We start from the raw sequence: 14,123 nt of genomic DNA on the forward strand, positions 1-14,123 counted from the left end.
ATAATTCACATTCAGTTTTTTAGAAGACAATTTGGGTTTTTTGTTTTTGTTGTTTTGCTTAAAGCTCTAGAACAGTTCTCACCTACATAGTCAACTCTTATCTTTTCTGCTACACCTCATAGTCTCCTACCATCTGTAAATAGGAAAAAAAAAAAATCCAGATTTATACCTCTTTGAAATTAAGCACAGACAGCAATCTTCCCTACCATCTATAACACAAAAGGCCAATTTTATAAGAAAGTTGAATAAGCTAGTTTAGATCTGTAGGGAGATTTAGGAAAGTTATTTTCTTGCTTTAGATAATGCATACCACTAAACAGATCTTTTAAAGAGATGATACCAACTCATAATTACACTTTACCTTGAAAAAATTCCTATTTCTGTCAACTGAAAAGGCCTAGAAACTGTTATGTACCCAATAGGTAGGTGAACCCCCAGTAGCCAGATTGATTTTTAAAAACCACCAAAAGGGGTGACACCTGGGTGGCTCAGTTGGTTAAGCGTCTGACTTCCGCTCAGGTCATGATCTTGCAATTTGTGGGTTTGAGCCCCACATTGGGCTCTCTGCTGTCAGCACAGAGCCTGCTTTGGATATTCAGTCTCCCTCTCCTTCTCTCGAAAATAAACAAACATTAAGGAAAAAAAAAAAAAAACACCAAAAGGAACTAGGACACCTTGGAGAAAGGACTAATTCCATGTCTGGGGGACAAGAGATGTACAAGTTGAACATAGAACATCTTGTCATATCAGATAGCAAGAAAGTATTACAGACTATGATACCTATGATAGGACAATTTGAACACCAATAAAGGTAATAAATAAAATAGGTTTAAATCACAAATATGTTTAAATTTAGGAGTTCACACTAAAGTAAAAACAAAAACAAGAAAACCTATTTGATTTGGTCAAGACTGGAGTACGCTCATGAACCAACTCATTACTCTGAGCTTGGTAAGTAAAGGGAAAGAATCAAGCATTTATCTTGCCTTTCCTATAAAAACGATTCCACTGGCTAACCAAATAGAGGAAAGAAAGTTTCTCTTTATAAAGGTATTTTAACTAGTAAAAGAAGTGGGGGCGGGGGGGGGGCCTCACTGGCTTAGTCAGTGGAGCATGCGACTCTGGATCTTGAGGTTGTGAGTTTGAGTCCCACATTGGATGCAGAGATTATTTTAAATTAAAATCTTAAAAAAACAGGAATGATAGCATCATTTTCCAAACCCTATCAAGCTAATGGGCTTAGACACTGAGCACCAATGGTTGCTAACATAAAGAGATCCAGACAACCAGATATTATGTGCCTCTAGATAGACAGAAACACCACCTATGATGTATTCTTGATCCCTTCAAATCAAACCTGTATGATCAACACTCTGAACTTAACTATCAGTTTATGGGAAAGATAGAAGACAGAAGAACATGCCAAATTATACCACAGTGATACAACATCAAAACCCAATCTATAGAAAACTACAGGACAAATGACTCCTTGTCATCAACAACTGCAAGAAAAAAAGAAATGGAAAACCTAAAGATTTGAAGACATTCATATCCAATCACAATGTGTGAACTTCATCTGGATCCTGAGTTAAAGTGTTTAAAAAAAAAAAAAAAAAAGTGGGGTGCCTAGGTGGCTCAGTTGGTTAAGCGACCAGCTCTTGGTTTCAGCTCAGGTCATGATCCCACATGTGGGGTTCTAGCCCCACAATGGGCTCTGTGCTGACAGTGCAGAGCCTTCTTGGGATTCTCTCTCCATCTCTCTCTGCCTCTTCCCCACTCACACACACTCTCTCTTAAAATATACCAACTTAAAAAAAAAGAGAGAGAGAAACACCCACTGTAATTGACGCAATGAAAAATTTGAACAATGAATAGGTACTTCACAGTAAGAAACTGTTATTTGGAGGCACCTGGGGAGCTCAGTCAGTTAAGCATCTGACATGATTTCGGTTCAAGTCAGGATCTCACAGATCGTGAAATCAATCACTGCATCAGGCTCTGTGCTGACAGAGTGGAGCCTGCTTGGGATTCTCTCTCTCTCTTCTTCTCCCTCTGCCCCTCCGCTGCTTTTTCTCTGTCTCAAAATAAATAAGCTTAAAAATATTGTTAATTTATCTCATTCACCACCCCCAACCTTTTGTAAAATGACTAACATACAAAGTTTTAAGATAGTACCATGAAGACCCAGATAGCTTTCACCTAATTTACAAACTGTTGATATATTGCGGTATTTGCTTTATCTCTTCTAATCTATATGCATGTATGTATATGTGCATGTTAATTTTTTATTGGACCACATGTGCATACACTGAGATATTTTACTCCTAAACATATTAGCAATTATTTTCTCAGAATAAAGGGACTCTCCTGTATAACTACAATATAATTATCATGAAACATATATAATATTCAGGAATTTAACATTAATACAACACAATTATCTAAATAGTCCAAATTCTTTTATAAATTGTCTAATACCCATTGTAAATTGTTCTTATATCAGTGAAGGATCACACATTGCATTTTGTTATGTTTCTGTAATCTTTAATAAAGAATAGCTCTGCCACTTTATTTTTATCTTTCATGACAATGACGTTTTTGTATTTTTTTTTTTTTTTTGGTATGATACATGGTCATTAAAAAAAAGAGACTCTTGGGGCGCCTGGGTGGCTCAGTCAGTTAAACATCCGACTTCAGCTCAGGTCATGATCTCACGGTCCGTGAGTTCGAGCCCCACATCGGGCTCTGGGCTGATGGCTCAGAGCCTGGAGCCTGCTTTGGATTCTGTGTCTCCCTCTCTCTCTGCCCCTCCCCCATTCATGCTCTGTCTCTGTCTCAAAAATAAATAAACGTTAAAAAAAAAAAAAAGAGACTCTTCTTTCAAGAATACTGAAATATGTTAAGTGTCCAACTTCGATTCAGGTCATGATCTCACAGCTCATGGGTTCAGGCCCCGCATTGGGCTCTGTGCTGACAGCTCAGAGCCTGGAGGCTGCTTTGGATTTTGTGTCTCCCTCTCTAGACTCTCTCTGCCCCTTTCCCTGCTCGGGCTCGGTCTCTCTCTCTCTCTCAAAAATAAGTAATAAAAAAAATTTTGTTTTAAATACTAAAATATTTACAGATGAAGTGGCAAAATGCTGGGGATTTGTTTCAGTATAATAGGGAAGTGGACAGAGGTACAGATTAAATTGGCCATTAGTTAACTGGTAAAGCTGGGTGACAGGGAGGTTCTACTTTTCACTATGTTTAAAATTTTTCATAATTAAAAGTTAAAAAAAATGACTCCTGGGAAAAATTATCTGGACTGTATTACTGCCTTGTGAAACACTTTGAAATTGAATATAGCAAACAGGCTTTATGACTTTCATGCTACAGGTCTACATGGTAAAGAGTTTAACAACCTGCTCAGACATATTTATTTAAACTCAAAGATATGAACCAACAGATTCATCATCACTTCTCATAGGCATAAAACCTATAAATTAACATCTGTATCATCAATTAAAACTGAAAATTTAATGCCTCAAAACTATAAGAGAATAGTATCATCAAACTCCTATATACCATCACTTAGCTTTACCAACTCAAGGCCAATTTTGTTTTAAATATACCCCACTCATTTCCTACTGCAACTACTTCCTGCCCCCATTAGTTTTGAAGCAAACCCCAGATGTATTATTTCATTTGTAAATACTTCAGTATGTATCCCTAAAAGGTAAGAGCTCTTTAAAAACACATAATACCATTATCATACTGTAAAATCCCTTGATATCAAAAAATATCTAGTATATGTTCAAATTTCACCCATTGTCTCAATTTTCTCACCCAGCAGGAAATGATTTTACTCTTTTTATGGCTACCATTAAAGAGAAAATAAAAATAAAACACAGATTTCATGAAAAAAATTTAAACCAAATACGGACTCAAACTAAAATTCCAATTTATGCATGTATTTTTATCGATACATTTTTTATACTCTCAAAATACATACCCTAAATATATTATGAACAATAATTCTATTCAAAGTTTCCATCAGATCTTGGCTTACTTTTTAAAAGTTTTACAGCTTTATTGATATATAATTCATATATCATTAAATTCACCATTTTAAAGTATACAATTCCATGGTTTTTAGTTTATTGGTAGAATTGTGCAACTCATCCCCACTATCTAATTTCAGAACATCTTCATCATCCAAAAAGAAACCCCACACCAATTAGAAATCACTCCCAGTTTCTCCCTTTGCCCTGAGACTACGGCGACCACCAATCTATAATACTTTGTTACTATGAATTTCTCTGCTCTAGACATTTCACACAAATGGAATCATGCATATGTGCCTGGCTTCTTTCATTTAACATATTTTAAAACTTCATCCATGTTGTAGCATGTATCAGTACTCGATTCCTTTTTATTGCCAAATAATACTCTGTTGTATGGATATATCATACTGTGTTTATTCATTCATCAATTGATGGATATTTGGGGTGTTTCCAATTTGGGGCTATTTTTTCATAAATTTTTTACAGTTCATTTTTCAAATCAAATCTAAATAAACTCCATACATTGTAGTTAGTTACATCCGTTGAGTCTCTTTTAATTAATCATCCTATCTATATGTTCCCTCTTCACCTCTCCCTTTTATTCTGAACAAACAGAATTGTTTCCATTGTCTAGATTTGGCTTATTATATTCCTACAGTGTCATTTAACATCCCTGGATTTCTTGTAAATTAGTAATTAAATCTAGGAGTGTGATCAGCATAACATTTGTTTGTTTTGGCAAGAATACTTTACAGGTGGTATTGTCATGTTTTTCTAATGTGTTAGGATTGGAACTACTTAAATATTCTAGGTCCATATGCTTTTGTGGAAGCAACAGGCTAATTAATTTCTAGCTCTTTCTTCATGAAGTTTTTACACTCTCTTGGGTGTCTGGCTACTACAGATGATTGGACAAACATCTTTAGCAAACTCTAGGAGCATAGGACACTATACTTGACCCATACAGAAACTTATATGCCACTTTCCCACCCACCACACTACTATGAAAGAACTTCCTAAAGTTAATTGCCATAAATTTGATTTTTTACAACTTAGAATAAATTCAAAGTTACCAAACTTAACACTGCATCCCCTCCATCACTCTGATCTCTAGGAAACATCTATAATATACTTCATCCACAGAAGTAGCCACCTACTCCTGTGCTGTAGTTCATGTCTCTCAGCAACTGTATTCACAAAACAGTATACCGAACCAGATATAATCCACCCAAGTGTTAGTACAGACTTTGACAAAGTCACTAAAAATCCAAACAGATCAAAGCTATTTCCTTATATATTTACAATCCCAAGTAAGTATAAGGCCTGATTTAACCCTTTTTAAAAAGTTACCCTTTCAAAAAAAAAAAAAAAAAAAAAAAAGTTAGCTTTTCCTGAATGACTCATCCTATAGGAGCAACACTGTGTACAATGGGACCTGTGATAATAGAGCCTTTGAGACAACTCTGAACTTACGTATGTTGCAAAGGAGTTCATTCTTCTAAAAATTCAGTAAATGAAGTTACAAGTTAGGGCAGGTTACCTTGAGCCCAAAATGTTATGTGCAAATAAAAATTTAAGCTCATATTTAACCGAATGCCAACCATGCAAAAAATGCTTTGAAACATTTTTTTAAATCACCAAATTATCCTAGTATTTGGTTTTAGAGTTTTAGAAATATCTCACTTCTATTTCCTTAGACCACTGTCCTGTATTAATAACAAATCCCTACATATTAACTCTTTTCTCATAAACTTATTATGACAGCATTACTGAATGTACTTCGTATTTCTACCACTTTTATTCACAAAACACTACTGGAATTGAAAGCAATCTCCATGATTGCTAATCTGACTACCAAATTGTGTACTACAGGGTCTTCCTGTGAAGTAAATGAAAATAAAATACCTTAAAATGTCCCGTGCCTTCATTAGCACTGAAAAATGAAAGCAAAATTAATCAACATTTTAAACTATACGTTAAATCATAAAACACAGAAAAATAACATGGATATAAATGCTCGAGGAACATCAATTTAATCTTAAAACGTCACCACCTACCCTTTTATGAAATAAAGAAATGTGGTTGTCACGTCTGCCACCTACTGGAAGGTAAAGGCAGTTTTCTCCGCTATTTTACATTACTTTGTATACTTCCAGGAGTGAAGAGTATATCCTTAATATTTAGGTTTCCCCCGCATGTTACATTCTAACATTTTCCAATTTATTTTTTTTTTAACATTTTCCAATTTAAAGTAAGACTTCTTCTTTTCCTATCATAATTAATGTGTTTTCTCTTTACAGTAACCTTTACAAGATAGATTTCTTACAAGAAGGCTACTAGATTTCGTTAGTTTGCTTATAGCATAATGGGCATGATTTGCTGTTTGCTCTTCACCTAGAAGTGCAAAGGGACTTCTTAAGTCCATTACATTTATGTCATGAGGAGACAATAGGCTCTAACTTTTGTTGATCATCTACTATGCACAGCCATTGTATTAGGTCTTCATAGAAGATGCATGCTTTTCATTTAGTCCTCATAATAGCCCTGCATATCGGGTATTAGTATCTCCCTTCTACAGATAAGGAAAATTAGCCTCAGAGAGGTTTAGTAACTTAAGGTCACAGAGCTACTAAGTGATAAAGCTTCCAACTCATGTGTACCTAGCATCAGAACCCACATTCTTTCCTATAGTGTTGTGAAGAGTAGGCCAGACCACAATTGCATCATCTACAAAATATTCTTATAATACAAATATAATAAAGAAATATATTAAAAGATAACATAAAAGCTACATTATAAGCACACAGTATGTTAATATAAATGTTATATATATATACACATATGAATGTAATATAAACCTAAAATATATAATATAAACTTAGTGTTGTAAAATAAAATATCCTACTTGTTACAAGAATTATTTCTATAGAATCCATGATGTACAGTCATCTGGCTTCTGCTTAAGCACCTAAAGAGAGAACTTCTCAACTGACAAGTTAGTTCATTCCATTTGTGGGCAACTTGGTTAGAAATGGCTTGCTCGCACTGAATCAAACATGTTTCTCCCTGTAACTTACACCTACTAGTCCTAATTTTGTCTTTTGGTACTCTTGTGAACTAGATCCAACTTTTCTTTTTATATGATAACCCTCTAAAGATCTGAAATTAATTTAAGGGGCTTAGGATTGTTCTTTTTCAGACTATTTTTGTTCCTTCCCTTACCACATATGACATGGTTTTCCAACTTTTTGCTATTCTGGTTACACCTCATTTTACCAACCTCTCTCTTAAAATGTAGTGCCCAGAGCTCAACATAATACACTAGTTGGATTAATACAGCGTACAGTTGGATAGCAACTCCCTGGTCGACTAAGTGTTACTGAGCTGAAGATTGCATTAAATTTTGGCTGTATCATACTGATCTCATGTGAGTCCATTTTATTCACTAGGCAGATGTACATATTACAGGACCACAGAGTACTTTAACCTTTATTTTTGAATGACCCTGCATTATTTCAATATTCATACATTGCTAATAGTTTAGACATGGTAGGAATACCATAAATTGATACTTAAAACACTCCTGTTAGATGCTATTATGATTCCCAGTTTAGAAAAACAGAAATTGATGAGAATTCAGCTACATCCCAAAGGTTATATACCGTTAGTTACTGAGACTTTTCAAAGTCTATGGTTTCTATATACACTATACTGCCTGCCTGAGGTTATTTCTTTTATAATCTTCTACTTTACACACAAACTGAAGAACAAAAACAAGAAGTACAAGACTATCTAAATATCACAAGACACGCATACCCAATTTAGGGGGGCACCTAGCTTCATATTCCAGTGGTTGAAAAGTCACTGCCCACGAGATGAACCTACCTCGGTTTTTTTTGCTCCTCCAACTCAAGTGGGGTCAACAGATGGACCAAATTTGCTTTTGTACTTGCATCAGGTTAAAACTCATCTGCGCTTGTCCTGCCATGAGAGAGCTGCCTATGCGTTACCCTCAGTAGCCTGACTTCTGTGAGAACATAAAAGCTTTTCCATGTAGTGAACTCTGGGGACTGGTGACTTCAAAAGGACTCTCTGCTTCTGGAAGCTTTCTTTCAAAAAGACTCCTTGCCACTCTGAAAGCTTTTTTCCCCTCAACCAGTTGAAAATGGATAAAGGGCTATATTATGAGTCAGACTACTCATCATAATCATCAACACAAAAGGCTCAATTCTTTCTTTTCACAGATAGAGAAGCTGAAGCTCTGAGACTAGAAGTTCTGTGAGGGCAAAGGCCATGGCTGACTTCTTCAAACCCATATTCTCAACCACTAGCAGAGTGCTGTGCTGGTATGTAGCTGGACCTTAACATCTTGTGAATAAACAAAAAGCAATTTGTTAATGTTTACAAAACTAGATAACAGAAAAACTAGGATTTAAACCTAGATCCTCCCTTATCCCAAGCAAGGGCTCTTTTTCTTTTTTTCTTCTTCTTCTTCTTCTTTTAGAACAAGAACCAAGTCTTTTATTTGTTCATTTCTTGCGTTTGAAGTATTTCTCAATGACATCCTTGGCCTGAGACTCTTTGCCACAGTCCTTAACCACCAAACAGTTGCAACCAACCACTTGATGGGGTTTTCCCTCTCTGTCAGTTTTACATAGGCCCACCCATTCCCCTAGTTTCTTGTTGTCATCAACCTTAATTAGGTTGACTTGGTATTCAGCACAAGGGGCATCCATCAACTTGACATATATAGGTTCATCACACTTGGATGCAAGCACACAAAGATGGGCTTGGCGCTTGGCGAATTCCACACGCCAGCCCATCGCGGGAGAGGGCAGTCTTCAGCACCTCTCGTAAAGCAGTATTAACATCCGTTGCACCTCCAGCAGCAATGCCTTCCTCAGCCATGGTGGTGGGTTACCGGTGGAGCGAAGCTTGAGTGCAACAGAGCCTCTGCCTCCCTGGGACTCCCCATGGCAGGGAAAGAGCATGAGGGCTCTTTATTCTACAGCAGGGAAAATTTGCTAATGAAACAAATTTGCTAAGTGTTAATGACTGCCCTGAGTACTGTGGTCAATCCTCACTCATCAGGAAAGCCTGCCACGATTTATTATTGATTTCTGCTGCGGGCAAAGACAGAGGTAATGGTGGCATACCCATCACTTATTTGCCATCTTTACATCCCTGCCACTTTTCAAAAAATGTATAAAAAATTGATCATCAGTTCTTACTGTGTACCAGTAGAAAACCTTACATTTCCCCAAAATATTTTTTAGAAATATAAACTCCTTTCAGTTTTCAAATTTTAATTAAACAGACTTACAAAAAATCAGGTTACATAGTAAAAATTCAAACACAACGAAAAGACTTTTTCCCTACTGTAGACTCACAGACTTCAGTTGCCCTTTTCTAGAGGCAACTGCCATTAACACATTAACATTTCTTTTATATGTCCTTTCAGGAATGATCTGTGCATGTAAAAAAGAAATGTATATACACATATTTCCCACCATGCTCTTTAAAAAAAAACCATACATGGGCACATGCGATGTATTCTCTTATTTTGTTGATTGTTCCATTTAAGCATATATGCTGTTACATTAGCACATACTCATGTGCTATATACCATTATTTAACCAGGTCCTTTTTAGATTGGAACACATTCTTTATTATCAGCAATTGCTTGTTTAAAGTTTGGTATTACATAGTTTCTGTTCATTCCTCCAAAGGGATTATTTTGTTATCAACCACTACTACATGGGCTTTGTGTTCTCGCCCCTTAGGTGTCCTTAATATCAGCCGAGAACATAGGGTGACTGACCACATAAAGAGGTAAACACAACATAGCACAAGCTAGATACTAAATAGATGATACAGGCAATCTAGAATTATAAGGAGAAAGTTACTGAAAAGTAAAATAGTCATCAGCGACACAAAATGGAAAATCTAGATTTTCTAAAAAAAGCATGTTAGTTTATTCTGCAAACTATGTAAGAATTTTGAAAACTGCAGTTTGATACATGCCAACTCTATGATGATACTGTATTTAACAATGTTGCAATATAATAGAATATACCATATGCTACATATAAAGTTTGAAAGAAGCAATTTATATCAATTGGAAAGATATCCAACCACTTCAGAAAACAATTTGGCAAAACCAAGTAAAGTTGAAAACAAATATATCCTAAAACTCAGCAAATCTATACTCTTAGAGAACGATCTCACATATACACAAAGAGATACGTACAAAAATGTTTAAAGCAACATTATTTATAACAGCAAAAAAAAACCAAAAAACTGGAAACAAGCTATAAGTTCAACTGTACAAGAAAAGATAAATTACGGTATATTTATTTTAAGGGAATACCAGGCAATGGTGAAAATGAATCAACTAGAATTACACATTTCCTCATGGATGAATCACACAATGCTGAGTGAATAAAACAAGTTGGAAAACACAGTGATACCATTTAAAGTTTTTAAATGGGCAAAAGCAATTCTACATCATTGCTTAAGGATAAATACGTGTGATAAACATATTTTAAGAAACCATGGGAATCGCAATCATTACTTTTAGGAGCCTGGTTATTAACCTCTAAGAACAGAGGGATGAGCAGGAAGGGGTGGCCGAAGGGTTTGTGCCATACGAGCGTGCGGTATTTCTTAAGCCTGATGATGGTGACAGAAGTGGTATAGTGCTATTCTTTAGACCTTTTTCTAAGTCTTAAATATTTCATGATTAATTTTTAAAAGGATATCACAAAAATTTGATTTCACCTACGTTAAGGATGATTTCATAACTGTTGGACTTAACAAATTCTTTATTTTAAGGTTAAGAGGTAGAGAGATTAAGGGTACTCACCCAATGAACTCTAGTAGTAAAGACATATCAAGTTCAGGTGGGATACGAAACACTGATTCTAAGACTTTCTTAGATCTTCCTTTGCTCGAAGGGACTGGCTGTGGAACAGCTATTTAAAAGCCAAACAAAAAAGTTGGGTTAGAATAAAAGTTTCATGAATTGAGATCTTTGAAAAATATTACACAGATATTATAACTATGTTGACTATTTAAAAGATGATAATGCACTCAATCTCCCTTTAATAACATTAAATAATCTGTCAAAGCCAGTGAAATTGCACGTGGGGACCACTCCACAATGGAAGGCAGGTATACAGGGCTGGTTTATCAGGGCCACAGAGAGGGCTCATAACACAACCGTTGTAGATAATCCTTAACAAGCACTATTGTGTGCAAGGGCTCAGGGGTCATGTTGAGCACTGCACGTGCAGATTCTCATTTAACCCTAATCATGATCCCATGACATAGGTATACTGCCTTTTTTTTTTTTTTTTTTTTTTTTTACTTAAAACTGTAAAAAAACGGAGATTACTATTCAAGTGAGATTAGGCAATATATAGTACGTGGAAGAACCAGGACTTAAACACAAATTTATCTAATTTCTAAGCTATCACATCACCATCATCACAAAAACTGAACAGTTACTATGTTCCAGGCACTGTTTTAAGTGCTTTGTATTACTCAATGCATCCTCACAACAATATTAGGAAGTACTATGATTATCCCTACTTTATAGATGAGGAGTCTGAGACATTGAAGTAATTTGTCAGAGTCACACAGAAAGTGGCAGGGCTAGGATCAATCTCAGACCATCTAGCTCCAGAGCCTGTACTCCTTAATTTTTATAATTAATTAAATTGAATTACACATCATTAATTTCATCATCTTTCTCGCTCTTTGAGCATAAGAAAACAAGCTATCACCAAAAATAATTTCATAGGGAATAAATTTCGTTAAGTTAGTGGTCTTTAATCTATAAATACATTATGGTATACACCCAAACTTACCAGGTTTAGGTACTTCTAGACCTCTTTCTTTATAGAAATCATGCATTTGCTTTTTTTCTCCTAAAAAATGATAAAACACAGACTAAATTACACTTAAAATGTAACTAGTAGAGTCAGCAGAGATTCTGGGGTTCACAACCATGTAATAAAATAAACTTACTTTCCTCTAGATTGATCACTAATTTGTACACTATGTCTTGTAACTGTCGGTCCAACCTAATAAAAGGAAAGGATGGAGAATACCTCAGAATTCAGCAAAATGCATTTTGGTACAGAGTGAGAATAACTGATGCTCTTTGTAAATAACTGCTTTCTCTTGGGAGTGGATATCTCCTTTTTCAGAGGTGAGTTACTTTTTTTTTTTTTTAATTTTTTTTTCAACGTTTTTTATTTATTTTTGGGACAGAGAGAGACAGAGCATGAACGGGGGGGAGGGGCAGAGAGAAAGGGAGACACAGAATCGGAAACAGGCTCCAGGCTCCGAGCCATCAGCCTGGAGCCCGACGCGGGGCTCGAACTCACAGACCGCGAGATCGTGACCTGGCTGAAGTCGGACGCTTAACCGACTGCGCCACTCAGGCGCCCCCGAGGTGAGTTACTTTTATAGGTAGCACCAGTTCTCAACCGTGAGAACCTCAAGTCATTAATTATATGTAATCATAAGTAATCACAGACTACTGAATGGTTTGCTAAATTGTTCCATGTGGACTCTCTTATTCTCCTGATAAGAATATGAGCTTGAGTGCGGAAACTGGATTTTGAACTTCTGTGCATCATCTGCAAACCATTCTTCTAGAAAGATAGTAAAAACGTAATAGTATTTGCTGAACAAATGAAAACCAATCCACTTTTAATATTTTTCTTCACTTAGGAAACATAGTATGAACTGAAAATCTGAAAAAGCCACAATGACCTAGGACACACCGGTTTTTCTAAAGAGGCCAGTTGTTTCAGGCATCATTTTTAAAAAGCAGAATTCTAACTATCCCCAAATGACAAACCTAAACTAGCCACAGGAACTTGACTGATGGAATTAAAACCCTCAAAAAGAGAGGCCTGTGCTTATTTATTTATTTATTTATTTATTTTTGGTCCCAGAAGGTATCACAGTGCCTGGCACACAGTAAGTGTGTTAGATATATTTCTTCAGAGAATATGTAGTTGCCTTTTTGAAACAGGTCAAGAATTCATTCCCAACTACACAACTAGAAGTTTTCATTAAACAAAGTATATTTAAAATATAAATTTTACTTATATATTTTTCTTACCTTATGTTATAAAGAGGTTGTGTCTGATGTACTACTATGTTGCATTTTGGACATCTGTTGCTATAGTAAAAATGTCTTACAATGCAGCTTTTACAAACTGTTGAAAAATAAAATGGTTAAATTAGGATGCTTTGGAGACACTTCAAAAATTGAATGTATCATTTCAGAATGTGAACTATATGCTTACATGTATGAAGACATTCTGTAATGGTAGTTGCATCTATTAAGTAACCTTTGCAAATGGAACACAAGATGTACGGGGTCAGTTCTGAGAGATTAATCAGGCGCTGCAAATGCAATGGAAGTAGTTTTAAAATACAAGCCCTTGCCTTCTCAAATTCTTAAGCCATAATCCCCACATATCATTATGAACAATGTAACTTACTTTGCAACACCACAATATTACAGTACCTCCAACCCTTCAAAATACTTCTGAAAGTTACAATAACACAATATAAACCAGTGTTTCAAAAGGACTTTATTCTCCTGGATATACTGCATACTGCCAGATGAGGAGCATCTTACTTTATGAAATACTTACAAAACGGTCAAACTTTCCAGATACAGGTGTTTACGTTTAATAGGTCAATTCTGACTGGCTAGGTGTATTACCCAACTTGATGAAGTATGCCCTACCACATTAAACAAACAAAACAAAAAACAAAACAAAAACAACCATCCTTTTCAATTAGAGATTGACTGGATAGGGAAGAGTGTGCCATCCTCTCAACACCCTGTAGAAGAAATGGACTGTTTCTCGTCCGACTTGCAAGTTCCTGGAAAGAGAAGCACTGCACCCTACGCGCCCACCCGCCTGGCATAATTTAATAATGATTTACAGAAAGATCGAGTCGGACCCCGAGAGCCTAAGTGAGCGGCAGGAACCTCACAAAGAGTCGACAGGGGGTCGGGCGGGGAAACAAGCCCAGTCCGCGCCACAT

General features: G+C 35.9%; 1 protein-coding gene and 1 pseudogene across 2 annotated transcripts in view; both read right to left on the reverse strand.

Moving 5' to 3' along the window:
- PCGF6 (polycomb group ring finger 6) overlaps positions 1-14,123 on the reverse strand; it is a 37,977-nt gene that overhangs the window by 19,748 nt on the left and 4,106 nt on the right. For both annotated transcript variants that reach the window (XM_053909895.1, XM_053909894.1), the window contains exons 2-7: positions 13,370-13,469; positions 13,183-13,279; positions 12,075-12,130; positions 11,915-11,974; positions 10,909-11,017; positions 5,949-5,976 (exon numbers count right to left, since the gene is read on the reverse strand). In XM_053909895.1, coding sequence (XP_053765870.1) covers positions 5,949-5,976; positions 10,909-11,017; positions 11,915-11,974; positions 12,075-12,130; positions 13,183-13,279; positions 13,370-13,469 — 450 coding nt within the window. The remainder of the gene's footprint in view (positions 1-5,948; positions 5,977-10,908; positions 11,018-11,914; positions 11,975-12,074; positions 12,131-13,182; positions 13,280-13,369; positions 13,470-14,123) is intronic.
- LOC109272845 (40S ribosomal protein S12-like) lies at positions 8,558-10,201 on the reverse strand (annotated as a pseudogene).

The sequence above is a fragment of the Panthera pardus genome, unplaced genomic scaffold (assembly GCF_024362965.1).
Source record: "Panthera pardus isolate Hobbes unplaced genomic scaffold, ASM2436296v1 HiC_scaffold_22, whole genome shotgun sequence".
Classification (NCBI taxonomy): Eukaryota; Metazoa; Chordata; class Mammalia; order Carnivora; family Felidae; genus Panthera; species Panthera pardus.